The 15,732-nt window shown below is 55.5% G+C and overlaps 1 protein-coding gene across 1 annotated transcript; it reads left to right on the forward strand.

The window, feature by feature from the left end:
- Nucleotides 1-5,368: 5,368 nt before the first annotated feature.
- On the forward strand, nt 5,369-14,384 carry LOC309578201 (NADPH oxidase 5-like; the record flags this gene model as incomplete). The annotated part of the gene is made up of 16 exons (XM_082290624.1): nt 5,369-5,488; nt 6,100-6,250; nt 7,148-7,358; nt 7,667-7,928; nt 8,173-8,326; nt 8,733-8,905; nt 9,397-9,579; nt 10,444-10,576; nt 10,770-10,912; nt 11,308-11,415; nt 11,671-11,712; nt 11,991-12,178; nt 12,707-12,791; nt 13,034-13,133; nt 13,240-13,406; nt 14,253-14,384. The coding sequence occupies 16 exons, from the start codon at nt 5,369-5,371 to the stop codon at nt 14,382-14,384; spliced, it is 2,352 nt and encodes a 783-aa protein (XP_082146750.1).
- Between the last annotated feature and the right edge of the window lie 1,348 nt (nt 14,385-15,732).

The raw sequence follows: 15,732 nt of genomic DNA on the forward strand, positions 1-15,732 counted from the left end.
CTCCGGGCAAAACTGGGAATACACCGGGAAAACTGGGAATAAAGGGCCCTGGTGCGGAGCAGGGGCCAGGGAGGATCCTGGGGGGATCTCGGGGGGAATCTTGGGGGGAATCTCGGGGGAATCTCGGATGGAACTTCGGGAGGAACCTTGGGGGCATCTCGGGGGGAATCCTGGGAGAATCTTGGGAGGATCCTTGGGGGGAATCCTGGGGGAACCTTGGGTGGAATCTTGGGGAGGATCCTTGGGTGGAATCTTGGGGGAGCCTCGGGGGGAACCTCAGGAGGATCCTTGAGGGAATCTTGGGAATTCTCGGCGGGATCAGCCCCGGGAAAAGCGGAGGGGTTGGGGGAGGTTGCCTGGTTTCTGCTGGAGCTGGAAGGAGAATTGTCCCCGTTCTGCTGCGGCTGAGCCGGTGTTAATGAACAGCTCAGGGGCATTAATTAATGACGTCACTGATGAACTCCTGCGCTTCGGCGCCTCGGGAAGGGCGGGAGAGTCCAGCAGGGAGCCAGGAATGGAAGGCGCTGTTCATGGACCAATGGACCAATGGACCAATGGACCAATGGATCAATGGATCAATGGACCAATGGATCAATGGACCAATGGACCAATGGATCAATGGATCAATGGACCAATGGATCAATGGACCAATGGACCAATGGATCAATGGATCAATGGACCAATGGACCAATGGATCAATGGATCAATGGATCAATGGACCAATGGACCAATGGACCAATGGATCAATGGACCAATGGATCAATGGATCAATGGATCAATGGACCAATGGACCAATGGACCAATGAACCAATGGATCAATGGATCAATGGACCAATGGACCAATGGATCAATGGACCAATGGATCAATGGACCAATGGACCAATGGATCAATGGACCAATGGACCAATGGACCAATGGACCAATGGATAGTGGGTGCAATCATCAATCAATCAATGCGTACGCTGATAAACTATTGTATTGATAACGTCATAAATTAATGGATAAATCAATCGATTAATGAACTGAGAAATTGATAAATTGATAAGTTAATAAATTGATAAACAAATTAACGGATTGATAAATTGATAAAATAATCAATACATTTATAAATTAAGAAATTGGTAAACTAATGAATTGATAAATTGATAAAATAATCGATAAATTTATAAATTAAGAAATTGATAAACTAATGAATTGATAAATTAATGAATTGATAAATTGATAAAATAATCGATAAATTTATAAATTAAGAAATTGATAAACTAATGAATTGATAAATTGAGAAATTAATGAATTGATAAATTGATAAAATAATCGATAAATTTATAAATTAAGAAATTAACAAACTAATGAATTGATAAATTAATAAATTAATGAATTGATAAATTGATAAAATAATCGATACATTTCTAAATTAAGAAATTGGTAAATTAATGAATTGATAAATTGATTAAATAATCGATAAATTTATAAATTAAGAAATTGATAAACTAATGAATTGATAAATTGATAAATGAATGGATTGATAAATAAATTGATAATATTACCAATGAAATAATAAATCAATACTAATGAATGCAAATTAATAATGGGATCATAAAATAATGAATTGTTTTATTAATAAAACAATAAGTGCCGTTAATAGGCTAATAAATAAGGTAATAAATTGATTTATTAATGAAATAAATACAGTTAATAATAAAATAAAAATATTAATAATAAAGGATAAACTAATACTCATAACTACGAATTAATAAAAGAATAATGCATAAAATAATGTATTAATGAAACAATAAATATCTTAATTAACACTAATAAATAGGAATTAATAATAGAATAATGCATTAAATAGTCAGTTGATTTATCAATACAATAATAAATGCAGGTAATAAAATCCTAAAGAAATTTGTTAATAATTAACGCTAATAATCACGTATTAATAACAGAATAATGCATAAAATAATATCTTAATTTATTAATGAAAGAATACATATCTTAATAATTGATATTAATCAACACGAATTAATAATTAAATAATATGTAAAATAATTGTTAATGATTGAATAAATATCTTAATAATTAATGCTAATAAGTATGAATTAATAGTAGAATAATGCGTAAAATATCTTTATTAATGAATAAATATATTAATGCTAATAATTAATTATAATAATTATATTATATTAATAATAGAATAATGCATAAAATAATAAAGGATAAATATCTTAATAAGTTAATAAATACGAATTAATAATAGAATAATATGCAAAATAATATCTTAATTTTTTAATGAATGAATAAATATCTTAATCATTAACGCTAATAAACACGAATTAATAATAAAAGAATGCATAAAAAATTAATGAACTAATAAATATCTTATTAATACTAATAAACACGAATTAATAATAAAATCATGCATAAAATAGTATTTTAATTTATTAATGAAAGAATAAATAATATTAATGAATACAAATTAATAATACAATAATGTGTAAAATAATATGTTAAAGTATTAATGAAAGAATAAATATATTAATAATTAATACTAATAAACACGAATTAATAATAGAATGATGCATAAAATAATATCTTCATTTATTAATGAAAGAATAAATATCTTAATTAACGCTAATAAGCACAAATTAATAATAGAATGGTGCATAAAATAATAATGAAAGAATAAATAACAGTAAATTAACATTAATAAATACGAATTAATAACAGAATAATGCGTAAAATAACATCTTAATTCCCTAATAAACTCATTAATCAATTTCCTAATGAGGCATTAACGCCAGTGAACACGGATCAATACCGGAACGATCGATGGGATCCTGGTGATCGGTTCCTGGAGCCAATAACTGATCTATTGATAAGGAGTGCCTGGGGCTGGGCGCCGATTAGCAGCAGAGTGATTGATTGATCGATTGATTGATTGATCGATTGATCGATTGATTGATCGATTAATGATCGATCAGAGCAACCCCGATGCGGCTGCCAATGGGGCGGGGGGGGGCACAGGAGCAACGGGTGGTGGGTATTGATCGGGGGGGGATTGATCGGGGGGGATTGATCGGGGGGGGATTGATGGGGGGGGATTGATCGGAGGGGGATTGATCGGCGGGGATTGATCAGCAGGTATTGATCGGCCGCGCCAGAGCGGTCACTGATCGATTCACGGCAGCAGGAACGGCTCTGGTGAAAGGCAGGCGGTGGGAATCCCGGGAATCCAGGGAATGGGAATGGAGGGAATGGGAATGGAGGGAATGGGATTGTCCTCTCTGCCCGCTGGGGGCGGCCCCACCCGCGGAACTGCTCCGGCTCCGCATCCCAAATTCCTGAGAGCGTGGAGCTGCTGGAGCAATTCCAGAGGAGGCCCCGCAGCTGCTCCAAGGGCTGGAGCCCCTCTGGAGCCAGCCTGGGAGAGCTGGGAATGTTCACCTGGAGAAGAGAAGGATCCAGGGAGAGCTCAGAGCCCCTTCCAGGGCCTAAAGGGGCTCCAGGAGAGCTGGAGAGGGACTGGGGACAAGGCATGGAGGGACGGGGCACAGGGAATGGCTTCCCACTGCCAGAGGGCAGGGATGGATGGGATATTGGGAAGGAATTGTTCCCTGGGAGGATGGGGAGGGGCTGGGCTGGAATTCCCAGAGCAGCTGTGGCTGCCCCTGGATCCCTGGAATGTTCCAGGTGAGGTTGGACGGGACTCGGAGCAGCCTGGGATAGCGACAGAGTCCATGGAATCCATGGAATGTGGGAAGTGGGACATCTCCGGCCTCGTTATTCCTTCAAATCCATCTGGGTTCGGTTGGGATTCAGGGAGGGGGCAGCTGGAAGAGTTTCCCTCACTTGGATTCGGAGCGGCCTGGGACAGCGGGAATGTCCCTGCCCATGGAATGCGATCGGCTTGGAGATGCCAGCCCGAAGCATTCCGGGATTTTCTGGTTATCCCAGCAATCCCGGTTCCTGCCGAGCTGCTCCCTTAGCAGGGATATCGGGAAGGGATTCCTGGCTGGGAGGGTGGGGAGGGGCTGGGCTGGAATTCCCGGAGCAGCCGTGGCTGCCCCTGGATCCCTGGAATGTCCAAGGATGGCTCGGAGCAGCCTGGGACAGCGGGAATGTCCCTGCCCATGGAATGGGATGATCCTCAAGGTCCCTTCCCACCAAAGCATTCCCTGATTTCCCAGCCCGGGTCAGTGTCCGACGACATCTCCATGGGAACCATCCCTGCCCTTCCCATGGATCCAGAGCGGGAATTTCCTCCAAAGCTCCGCCAGCTTCCCAATAAACATCCGGCCGAGTGAGGGATTTTCCCAGCTGGGATCGGGATCCCAACCCTCTCCTTCCTTCCTGCTTTTCCGTGCCCTGAGCAGCTGCTGGGAATCTGGGAAGCAGGAATGTTTTATACCTGGATCCTGCTGCTGACATTCCCATGGCAACCTCATCCCGGTTCGGAGCCGCACGCGCCGGATGCGTTCCGGAGGGAATAAAGGACGCAGCCTGCAAAAGACACTTCCCAGTGTGTTCCTGACGGGCGGGAATTCGGGAATGTGGTGCCCATGAATGCCGGCTCCGGCTGGATTTGGCAGGACACACAATTCCCAAGGGCTGGATGGGGCAGGGAGTGTCAGATCCAGGGCTTTGGAAGAGGGATAAACAACAGCTGGGAAAAGCAGGATGCACCACGGAGCTGGGCCGGGATTCTGGGATGGGAGGGACAATGGGAACGGGGTGGGAGCAGGGATTGGAGACTTATTCCAGTGGCACATCCCAGACTGGATCCATCCCTGCCTGTTCTCCTCGGGAACACTGCAGCCTTTTCTGGGATCCTCTGGAGTCTCCCAGGATCCACTTGAGGTGAACAGGAGGGGTTGGAGAATGGGAAAAGGCTCCTGGAACTTGGATTTTCCTTTGGTTTCCCAAGATACCGGGATCCTGAGGGAATCTGGGATGCTGGGAAGTGCTGATGGATCTCATGGGAGCACGGGGGAATTGTGGAGGGCTGGAAAAGGGAATGGGATGGAGCAGGAATGGGAGACAGGACCAAGATTCCCATTCCCTGCTCGGGTTTTCTGGAGAACAAGCAATTCCCAAGGGATGCTCCCACGGGCAGCTCGTGGAGGTCGGGTGAGCCCCATGATTATCCCAGGATCTGGGCTTGGCAGCTCCATGGAAATTCGGGATTCTGTGGGCAGCCAGTGCCGCCGGAACGCAGCTCATCCCTGCAGGATCCCGTTCCGGGACGCTCCGTGAGAGGAGCTCTCTGGGATGAGGAGGCTGGAAGTGCTGGAAGCACGGCAGGAGCTCCTGAGAAGGGGATTTTCTGGGATTTAGGGCCGGCTCCGTGTGCTGGGCAGGCTCTGGAGCCATGGGAGCGGCGGCGGACGCGGAGTGGCTGCGCTGGGTGACGAAACAATTCGGGAATATCGCCGGGAAGGACCGGGAAATCAGCCTGGAAGAGTTCAAATCTGCCCTGCAAGTGAAGGAGGTGAGGGATCCTTGGGAAGAGGGGAATGGGATCCTTGGGAAGAGGTGAGGGATCCATGGGAATGGCTCCAGAGTTTTCTCTGCCATCCCCCCCCCACCCAGGTGAGGCCCTGCCTGTGGAGCTGCTCCAGCTCTGCATCCCAAATTCCCAAGGACCTGGAGCTGCTGGAGCAATTCCAGAGGAGGCCCCGCAGCTGCTCCAAGGGCTGGAACCCCTCTGGAGCCAGCCTGGGAGAGCTGGGAATGTTCACCTGGAGAAGGGAAGGATCCAGGGAGATCCCAGAGCCCCTTCCAGGGCCTAAAGGGGCTCCAGGAGAGCTGGAGAGGGATTTGGGATAAGGGATGGAGGGACAGGACACAGGGAATGGGTTCCCACTGGGAAAGGGGAGATTGGGGTGGGATATTGGGAAGGAATTCCCGGCTGGGAGGCTGGAATTCCCAGAGAAGCTGCGGCTGCCCCTGGATCCTTGGAATGTCCCAGGCCAGGCTGGATCCCGCTGGGATAGCGGGAGGTGTCCCATGGGAATGGGCTGAGCTTTCCGATCCCTTCCCAGCGCGATTCCCGCCATTCCCTGACTCCCCGCTCCGTGGGGAACGTTCCCGTTCCCGCAGTCCTTCTTTGCCGAGAGGTTTTTCGCGCTCTTTGACTCCGACGGGAGCGGCTCCCTGAGCCTGGAGGAGCTGCTGGGATCCCTGCGCCTGCTGCTCCACGGGAATTCCATGGAAAAGCTCCGCTTCCTCTTCCGCGTGTACGACGTGGATGGTGAGAGGAGGGAAAGCGGATCCGGTCGGGTTTTCTGGGATAAATTTGGGATTTGCTGCGCTCTGAGCATCCCGCTTTGGCCGGGATGAGGCCGCTGCCCTCACTCCCTGGTGGGAGTGGCAAAATTCCATGTGGAAGCCCAGGACTCCGTCGGTCACGCTCCAGGATTTCCCTGGAAATGCTTTTCCCAGGACAAGGAGCGGGCTCTGCTCCAATCCCAACTCCCCATCCCAGTTTCCTGGAATTGTGGGATCATTTGGGTTGGAAAAGCCCTCAGAGATCAAATCCAGGCATTCCCAGCACTGCCGGGGCCGCTGGGCCTGTCCCCAAGCGCCACATCCGGGATGGGGACTGCGCCCCTTCCAATGGCACCCTTTCCATGAAGGAACATTCCCAAATATCCAGCCTGAGCCTCCCCTGGGTGCCAATTCCCGTTATCCAATCACTCATTCCTGGGAGCGGCTCCTGACCCACCCAGGATATTCCACCCTGTGAGGAAAATTCCTGGATTAGAACTGGAAAATTAGGATGGAGATGACTCCATGGGGTTGTGGAATGTTGGGATGCTCCCAATATTCCAGGGAGTGGCTCCTGACCCACCCAGGATATTCCTCCCTGTGAGGAAAATTCCTGGATTAGAGGTGCAGGATGGAGACTCCATGGAATATTGGGATCCTCCTGCCTGTTCCAATGGCACCCTTTCCATGAAGGAACATTCCCAAATATCCAACCTGAGCCTTCCCTGGGTGCCAATTCCCGTTATCCCGTCCCTTGTTCCTGGGAGCGGATCCTGACCCACCCTGACCCGCGAGGAAAATTCCTGGATTAGGAGTGGAAAATTATGATGGAGCTGACTCCGTAGGGCCGTGGAATATTGGGATGCTCCCGATTTCCCAGGGAGCGGCTCCATCGACGCGGAGGAGCTGCGGGTGGTGCTCCGGGAGTGCCTCCGGGAGAGCTCCATGGCCCTTCCCGAGGAGCGGCTGGGAGCGCTGAGCCAGGCCCTGCTCCAAGCGGCCGACCGGGATCACAGCGGCTCCATCACCTTCCCGGAGCTCCGGGAGCAGCTGGAAGCGTTCCCGGAAATCCTGGAGAACCTGAGCATCAGGTGAGGGGGAACTCGGGGATTTACGGGCGAGGATTCCATGGGGAGCCCACATTGGGCTTGGGAACAGCTGGAGAGCCTTGGGATTGGATCGGGGGTGGGTTGGGATGGGGCAGGGTTTGGGATTTGGGATGGGGCAGGGATGGGTGCAGGGATGGGGCAGGGTTTGGGATTTGGGGTGGGTGCAGGGATGGGGCAGAGTTTGGGATTTGGGGTGGGTGCAGGGATGGGGCAGGGTTTGGGATTTGGGATGGGTGCAGGGATGGGCCTGGCTGCCCTTTCCCATCCCACCCCCCATTCCCATTTCCCAGCGCCGCGAGCTGGCTGAGGCCCCCCGCTCCCACCGAGCGCCGCCTGTGGCCGCGCTGCTTTTCCCGGGACTTCTGGAGGGAGCGGCTGTACTGCTTTTCCCGGGAATTGCGGGGGGCCCGGCTGTGCTGCCTGGGCGCCTGGGCCACTGTCACCGCGCTGCTGGTGGCCCTGGGGGCCCTGCGACACCGGGAGCGCGGCCCCGCCCTGGCGCTGGCTCGGGGCTGCGGCCACGGCCTCAACTTCAACTGCGCCCTGCTCGCCGTGAGTGCCCGGGGCGGGGGACACGGGGGGACACGGGGGGACACGGGGGGAGGGAGCCGGGAAGGGTCGCGCTCCTAAAGTTTCCCATTGTCCCCGACATCTCCCATTGTCCCCCAACGTTTTCCGTCGTCCCCCGGTACCTCTGCTTGCCCTGGCCCCTGCCCTCACCTCCTGCCTGTGTCGCTGTCCCTGTTCTCCCGCTGTCCCCTGCCCTGCCCCGCTGTTCCCCCGCTGTTCCCGGCAGGCGCTGATGCTGCGGCGCTCCCTGACGCGGCTCCGCTCCACGCCGCTGGCGGAGCTGCTCCCGCTGGAGCTGCACGTGCGGGGCCACGAGCTCGTGGCGTACCTGGTGCTGGCGCTGGCGGCCGCGCACTCGGCAGCGCACCTGGCACACAGCGGTCAGTGCCGCCCAGTGGTGGCCCGGGAAAAGGGCTGGAGGCCCGGGGAAAGGGGCTGGTGGCCCGGGAAGGGGGCTGGTGGCCCGGGAAGGGGGCTGGTGTTCCAGGGAAGGGGGCTGGTGGCCCGGGAAAGGGGGCTGGTGTTCCAGGGAAAGGGGCTGGTGTCCCAGGCAGGGGGCTGGTGTTCCAGGGAAGGGGGCTGGTGTTCCAGGGAAGGGGGCTGGTGGCCCGGGAAAGGGGCTGGTGGCCCGGGAAAGGGGGCTGGTGTCCCGGGAAAAGGGGCGGTGTCCCAGGAAAGGGGCTGGTGTCCCGGGTGGGCATTCCCGGGTGGGCATTCCCGGGTGGGCAGCGGGAGGGGGGCCCGGAAAGCGGCGCTGCGGCGCTGAGCTGTGCCCGCTGTGCCCAGGCCTGGCCCAGGGGCCCGGGCAGGTGGCCCTGGGCGAGTTCGTGCTGCGGCCCCGGCCGGGCTCCGGCGGCGTGGCGGGCACGGCCCCGCAGAGCGGGCTGGCGCTGCTGGCGCTGCTCCTGGCCATGCTCGTCTGCTCCCGGCCCTGCGTGCGGCGCGGCGGCCACTTCGAGGTGATTCCCGTGGGAATTCCCGCTTGGAACCGCGGCCGTGCCGTGCCGGAAAAGGGGGCGCCGGGGGCGGTCCGTGGGTGCCCATCCTGGGGCTGCCCCATGGGGAGGGGGAGCTGGGTGCCCCCGGGACCCCCTTGGATCCTCCGCAGTGTCCGTGTGGGATTCCTGGGATTTGCTTCCGACGGGACACAGGGAGTGGGTGGAATGGGAATATCCCACTGCCAGAGGGATATCGGGAAGGGATTCCGGGCTGGGCTGGAATTCCCGGAGATGCTGTGGCCGCCCCTGGATCCCTGGAATGTCCAAGGCTGGCTTGGAGCAGCCTGGGATAGCGGGAAGGTGATGGGTTTGAGGTGCTTTCCAAGCCAAATCCCGGAGATTCCAGGATTCCCTTGGGCTGCCTTTTCCCATGGGGACACCCAGACAGTCCCACTGGGAAGCACCCTTTGGCTCCAGCACTTCCCATTCCCGTTCCCGTTCCCATCCCTCAGGTGTTCTACTGGAGCCACCTGTCCTACATCTCCGTGTGGCTCCTGCTGCTCCTGCACGGGCCCCACTTCTGGAAGTGGTTCCTGATTCCCGGCTCCCTGTTTTTCCTGGAGAAGGTGCTGGGCTGGGCGTGGCGCCGGGCAGGGGATCTGCACATCCTGGAGGCCAACCTGCTCCCCTCCAAGGTGGGAATCCATCCCAAATCCCACATCCCAAAAATCCCAAATCCCATCCATGCATCCCTCCATCCATCCATCCCTCCATCCATCCATCCCAAATCCCACCCATCCCAAATCCTACATCCCATCCATCCATCCCTCCATCCATCCATCCCTCCATCCATCCATCCCAAATCCCACCATCCAATCCGTCCCAAATCCCACCCATCCCAAATCCCAAATCCCATCCATCCATCCCTCCATCCATCCATCCCTCCATCCATCCATCCCAAATCCCACCCATCCCAAATCCTACATCCCATCCCATCCATCCATCCATCCATCCATCCATCCATCCACCCATCCCAAATCCCATCCACCCACTCATCCCACATCCCATCCATCCACCCATCCCACATCCCATCCACCCACTCATCCCAAATCCCATCCATCCACCCATCCCACATCTCACCCATCCCAAATCCCACCATCCCTGAGCCCATCCCACCTCTCATGGGACGCTGGGAATGAAGGAACAAACGACCATGGAAAAGACAGGGATCGCAGTGGGAAGTGAAAGGAATTCCTTTATTTCCAAGCCTTTTTTCCTACTTTTTCCAAGTGAAAACTCACAGAACAACCAGAGCAGAACAAAACCTCCTGGAACTCTGAATTTTTTCCCACAATCCCGCAGTTTGAGCCCAGTCTGAACTGGGATTCTGTGGAATCCCAACTGGGCAGGGAATGCGGAACAACCCCACCTTCAGCTCCCATCCCTGAGTGTTAAATCCGGAGCCGGAATGTGGAATTTCCACTGCAATTCCTGGGCCGGAGAGCAGTGGAAGGTATCCTTTGGCTATTCCCAGTTTTCCTGCTCCCGTTTTCCTGCAGGTGACCCACCTGGTGATCCAGAGGCCGAAATCCTTCCGCTTCCAGCCGGGGGATTACGTCTTTCTGAACATCCCGGCCATCGCTGCCTACGAGTGGCATCCCTTCTCCATCAGCAGCGCTCCGGAGCAGCCGGGTCGGGCCATCCTTCCCTATTTTCCATCCTTGGAATGCTCTGCATTCCCTGGCATCCGTTTTGCATCCCCACGGTGATGTTTTTGCAGCTGGGATGGGGCTCGGAGCGATCCGAGGTGGTTCCATGGGATGAGGTGGGTTTGAAGTTGTTCCCGATCCAAACAATTCCAGGATTTTGGGCTTTATTCCCACAGAGACCCTCTGGCTGCACATCCGGGCCCTGGGCCAATGGACCAACAAGCTCTACGAGTACTTCCAGCAGCTGGAATTGCACGGCCCGGAGCCGAATCTGCCCGGGAAGAGCCGGAGGGAGCGGAGGAGCCGGCACTGGGAACAGGTCAGCGGGATTGGGATCAGAGCAGAGGGACTTGTCCAGCTGGATGCTGAGTGGATCCCACGGGATCATCCCAGTGCGCAGCCGGGGTGGGCTCCGGGGAATCCCTCGGGATGAACATTCCCTGCCTGTCCAGCCTTGAGGGATTTTGTGTCCCATGGAATGGGAATTTGTGCCCTATGGAATGGGAATTTGTGCCCCATGGAATGGGATTTTGTGTCCTGTGGAATGGGAATTCATGTCCCAAGGAATGGGAATTTGTGCCCCATGGAATGGGAATTCATGTCCCAAGGAATGGCAATCTGTGCCCCAAGGAATGGGATTCTGTGTGGCCCTGCTGGAGGCCCAGCAGATCCCTGGGAACATCCCAGCGGTGATTCCCGGCCTTTGATCCCCAGGAAGGCTCGCAGGGAGGATCCGTGGCCACCGGCAGGGACGGAGCCGTGGAGCTGACGGCATTCCGAGCCCCCGGAGCGGAATTCCCGGGAATGGACCTGGAGCAGGGGGTGAGCCCTGCCCCCGATCCCAGGGGACGGGGAGGGGTCGCAGCCAGAGGATCCCCGGAGGGATGATCCCAAATGGGATAAAGCTCCTTCAAAAGCTCTTGGGGAGGAAATTCCTTGGATATTGTCATGGCATGGAGAGCTGGAATTGTGTGTGCAGCCCGGTGGGAATAAATCCAGGGAATAAAACCCCCAAATCCCAGGAATTTTGGGAGCGCTTGGGAAGGGGGCACGGTCACTGCTCTCCTCTCCTCGCAGGGCTCCGGGCCGGGGCAGAGCCGGCGGAGCTGCAGCGTCAAGGTGAGGAGATTCCGGCCTTTCCTGGATCCCGGGAAATGGGCTGGGATCAGCATTCCGGGGCACCCCATCCATGTGCCCGACCACCCCATCCACGTTCCCACATCCCACCCATGTTCCCAGCCACTCCATCCCTGTGTCCCTGTGCATGGATGATCCCACCTGGGACTGATCCAAACCCTTCCCTGCTGGAAGATTCCTGATCCACCCACCCACCCATAAAGATCCCAAATCCCGCGATCCCCTCTGTGCCCTTCTCCTCCGCCTGGGAGCTCTTCCAGCACCGGCAGCTGCGGGATCTCTCCCTGAGTTTGGATCTCTCCCTGAGTTTGGATCTCTCCCAGTGCTACCTGGACGGTCCCTATGGAACTCCGAGCCGGCGGATCTTCACGTCGGAGCACGCCGTGCTCATCGGAGCCGGCATCGGGATCACCCCCTTCGCCTCCATCCTGCAGAGCATCATGTTCCGGTGGGTCCCACGGCAGCCTTTGGAATTTGGGAATATCCCAGTGAACACCCCTGACTGGATTTGGGATGTACACCCGGCTCGAGCTGTCCTCCGATGCCTCTTCCTTGGGATTCTGTCCTTGGGATTCATTCCTTGGGATTCATTCCCATGGCCGCAGGTGCGGCCTCCCTCGGGGCCAGGCTTTTCCTCGGGAATTTGGGCTGCAGGAAAGGCGCTGGAGGGAGGTTGGACATGGGCAGGAACCGGGAAGGAAGGGGCAGGAAAGGGGAGGAAAGGCAGGAAAGGCAGGAGAAGCAGGAAAGGCAGGAAAGGGCAGGGGAAGGGCAGAAAAAGGCAGGGAAGGGGAGGAAAAGCAGGAAAGGGCAGGAAGGGCAGGAAAAGGCAGGGAAGGGCAGGAAAAGGCAGGGAAGGGGAGGAAAAGCAGGAAAGGGCAGGAATGGCAGGAAAAGCAGGAATGGCAGGAAAGGGCAGGAGAAGCAGGGAAAAGCAGGAAAAGCAGGAAAAGCAGGACGTGGCGCTCCCGGGCAGGTACCGGCGGCGGAAGCAGAGCTGCCCCAGCTGCCACTTCTCCTGGAGCGAGGAACGGCGGGATGAGGAGATGACGCTCCGGAAGGTGGGAATGGCGCAGGAGGGAATGTGGGATCCAGGCTTGCCCTGGGACGGGGTCTGCAGGCTCCCGGGGCGGAGAGCCCAGGAGCATCCCTCAAATCCGCGGGTTTGGGAATGGGGGCTGGATCTGGGATGGATCGGGGCTGGATCCGGGGATGGATCTGGGAGTGGATCTGGGATGGATCCGGGAGTGGATCTGGGATGGATCCAGTGACTGCTCAAGCCGAGGCCTTCCCGCCCTTCCAGGTGGATTTCATCTGGATCACGCGGGATCAGCAGCACCTGGAGTGGTTCCTCAGCCTCCTGTCCAAGCTGGAGACGGAGCAGGCGGAGCTGGAGCCGGGAGGTGAGCGCGAGGTGCCGGCGGCATTCCCAGGAAAACCCCCACCCCAGTGCGGGTCCCGGAGCGGGGCCGGATCCCCGAGGGCAGCTGCGATCCCTGGAATTGCCAGGGAAGTTCCTGGAGCTGCACCTGTACCTGACCTCGGCGCTGGGCAAGGGGGACGTGAAGGCGCTGGGGCTCCAGGTGGCCCTGGATCTGCTGGCAGCCAAGGAAAACCGGGATTCCATCACCGGCCTCCGCACCCGCACCCAGCCCGGCCGGCCCGACTGGGCCAAGGTGAGGCCGGAGCGGGGATCCCGTCCCACATCCGCCGGGATTCCCGGATCCAGGGAATGGGAATGCCGGGAGGTGTGGAGGGGCTGGGTGGGGCTAAAGCAGGAAGGGATGGGAGAAGCTGGGAATGGGTTGGGAGGGAATGGAATGATCACCTCCTTCCAAGCCTGGAATGTGGCTCAGGGATCATGGAGCCACGGGGTGGGATGAGAAAGACATGGAATGGGATCAGAGAGTCAGGGAATGGGAATGGGTTGGGAGGGAAAGGAAAGATGATCTCATTCCAACCCTGGAATGTGGCTCAGGGATCAGGGAATCATGAAATGGGATCAAAGAATCAGGGAATGGGTTGGGAGGGAATGGAATGATCACCTCCTTCCAACCCTGGAATGCGGCTCAGGGATCATGGAGCCACAGGATGGGATGAGAAAAACATGGAATCGGCTGGATTGGAAGGGACCTTAAGGATGATTTCATTCCAAGCCTCTGATCCGGCCTGGATCAGAGAATCAGGGAATGGGAATGGGTTGGGAGGGAACGGAAAGATGATCTCATTCCAACCCTGGAATGTGGCACAGGAATCAGGGAATCATGGAATGACTTGGGTTGGAAGGGACCTCAAAAATTATCGCATTCCAAGCCTCTAATCCGGCTCAGGGATCGGAGAATCATGGAATGGGATCAGAGAATCACGGAATGGGCTGAGCTGGAAGGGACCTTAAGGATGATCTCATTCCAAGCCTCTGATCCGGCTGAGGGATCAGAGAATCCCGGAAAGGGATCAGGGAATCAGGGAAGGGGCAGGGCTGGAAGGGAGCTGGTGCCGAGGCCTGCATCCCGGCGTTCCAGGTGTTCGGGAAGGTGGCGGCGGAGCAGCGCGGCAAGGTCCGGGTGTTCTTCTGCGGCTCCCCGGGGCTGGCCGGGCTCATCCGCGGGCACTGCCGCACCTTCGGCTTCCGCTTCTCCAAGGAAAACTTCTGACCTGCGGCGCCTCCTCCCGCCCCGCCCGGCCCGGCCCGGCGGCCGCATCCCGGCTTGGATCCGCTCCGAGGGCTGGGGCTGGGCCGCGGAGCTTTGGGATGGAGGGATGGGATCCTGGAGCCGCTGGGATGGGGATGGCTGGGATTGGGATGGGTGTCCTGGAGCCTCCATGAGATTCAAGGGGAGAGCCAGAGGGATTTGGGATGGAGGGACGGCTCCTGCAGCACCAAAATCCATGGATTTGGGACGAGGGGATGGGTCCTGGAGGGCTCTGGGATGGAGGGGATGAGGTCCTGGGGCAACTTCCCGGGATTTGGGATGCTTTGGGATTTGGGCCACTTCGGGATTTGGGCCGCTTTGGGATCCGCCGGTGCCACAGGAGGGCGCTGCAGCCCCGGAACAGGGAATCCCTCGGGCTGCGCTTCCCGGACCCCTCGGAATCCTTGGAAGAGCGGGCTTTGGATTTGGGGCTGGAATGTGCCGCAGGGGGTGATCAGGGTCGGGATGAACCCGGAGCTGCTCCGATCCCGGCCCCATCCATGAAAAACTCATGGAGTTCTTCCCTTTCCAGCTGCCATTTCCCCTCCTTCCCCGGTTCCCTTTGGATCTGGGAATAAACGAGGGAAACATGGGAATGTGCCCTTTGGATCTGAGCAATAAACGAGGCAAACATGGGACTGTGGGGGCTGATGCTGCTCATGGAAGCAATTCCAGCTCCTGGGAAAAACTGGGATGGGAAACGGTGTCCGAGAGGTGCCGCTCCCTCCAGCCCCGGATCCGCGCTGGATTGGCATTGGTTTTCCTGGTAAATCAACGAAATCTGGGAATCGGGAGCAGGAGAGGCCCCGGATAACGATTCCTCTCGCAATTCCTGCTTTCCCAGCCTTTCCCATGCGCGGCATCCGCTCCAATCCCGGCCCGCCGCAGGATTCCCGGCATTTCACGGCGCCCATCCGCCGCGAGGGGCACTCTGCCGGCTCCAGCCGCGCTGCTGCTCCTCCCGCAGCCTTTGGAAGCCGCTTGGAATCATGGAATTGTTTACTCTGGAAAAGCCCTTGGAGCTCACGGAGCCCTGCCCTGCCCAGCGCCGCCGCTGGCCCCAAGCGCCGCATCCACAGGGCTGTGAAGCCCTCCTCGCTGTGACTCCAGCCCCGCCTGGCAGCTGCTCCACGGCTGCAGCTTTTCCAGGCGGGAATTCTTCCCAATATTCCCGATTTTCCCAAGATTCCCCTCAGCCTCCCCTGGCGCGGCCGCCCCCGCTATCCCTGAGAGCCCTGCGGCAGGAAAGCCGCGTTGCCCGGGCTGCCCCTCCCCCCCTCGCTCCCGGTTCCCTTCATTAATGATTAAT

The sequence above is a fragment of the Coloeus monedula genome, assembly GCF_965178545.1.
Source record: "Coloeus monedula genome assembly, chromosome: 14".
NCBI classification, from domain to species: domain Eukaryota; kingdom Metazoa; phylum Chordata; class Aves; order Passeriformes; family Corvidae; genus Coloeus; species Coloeus monedula.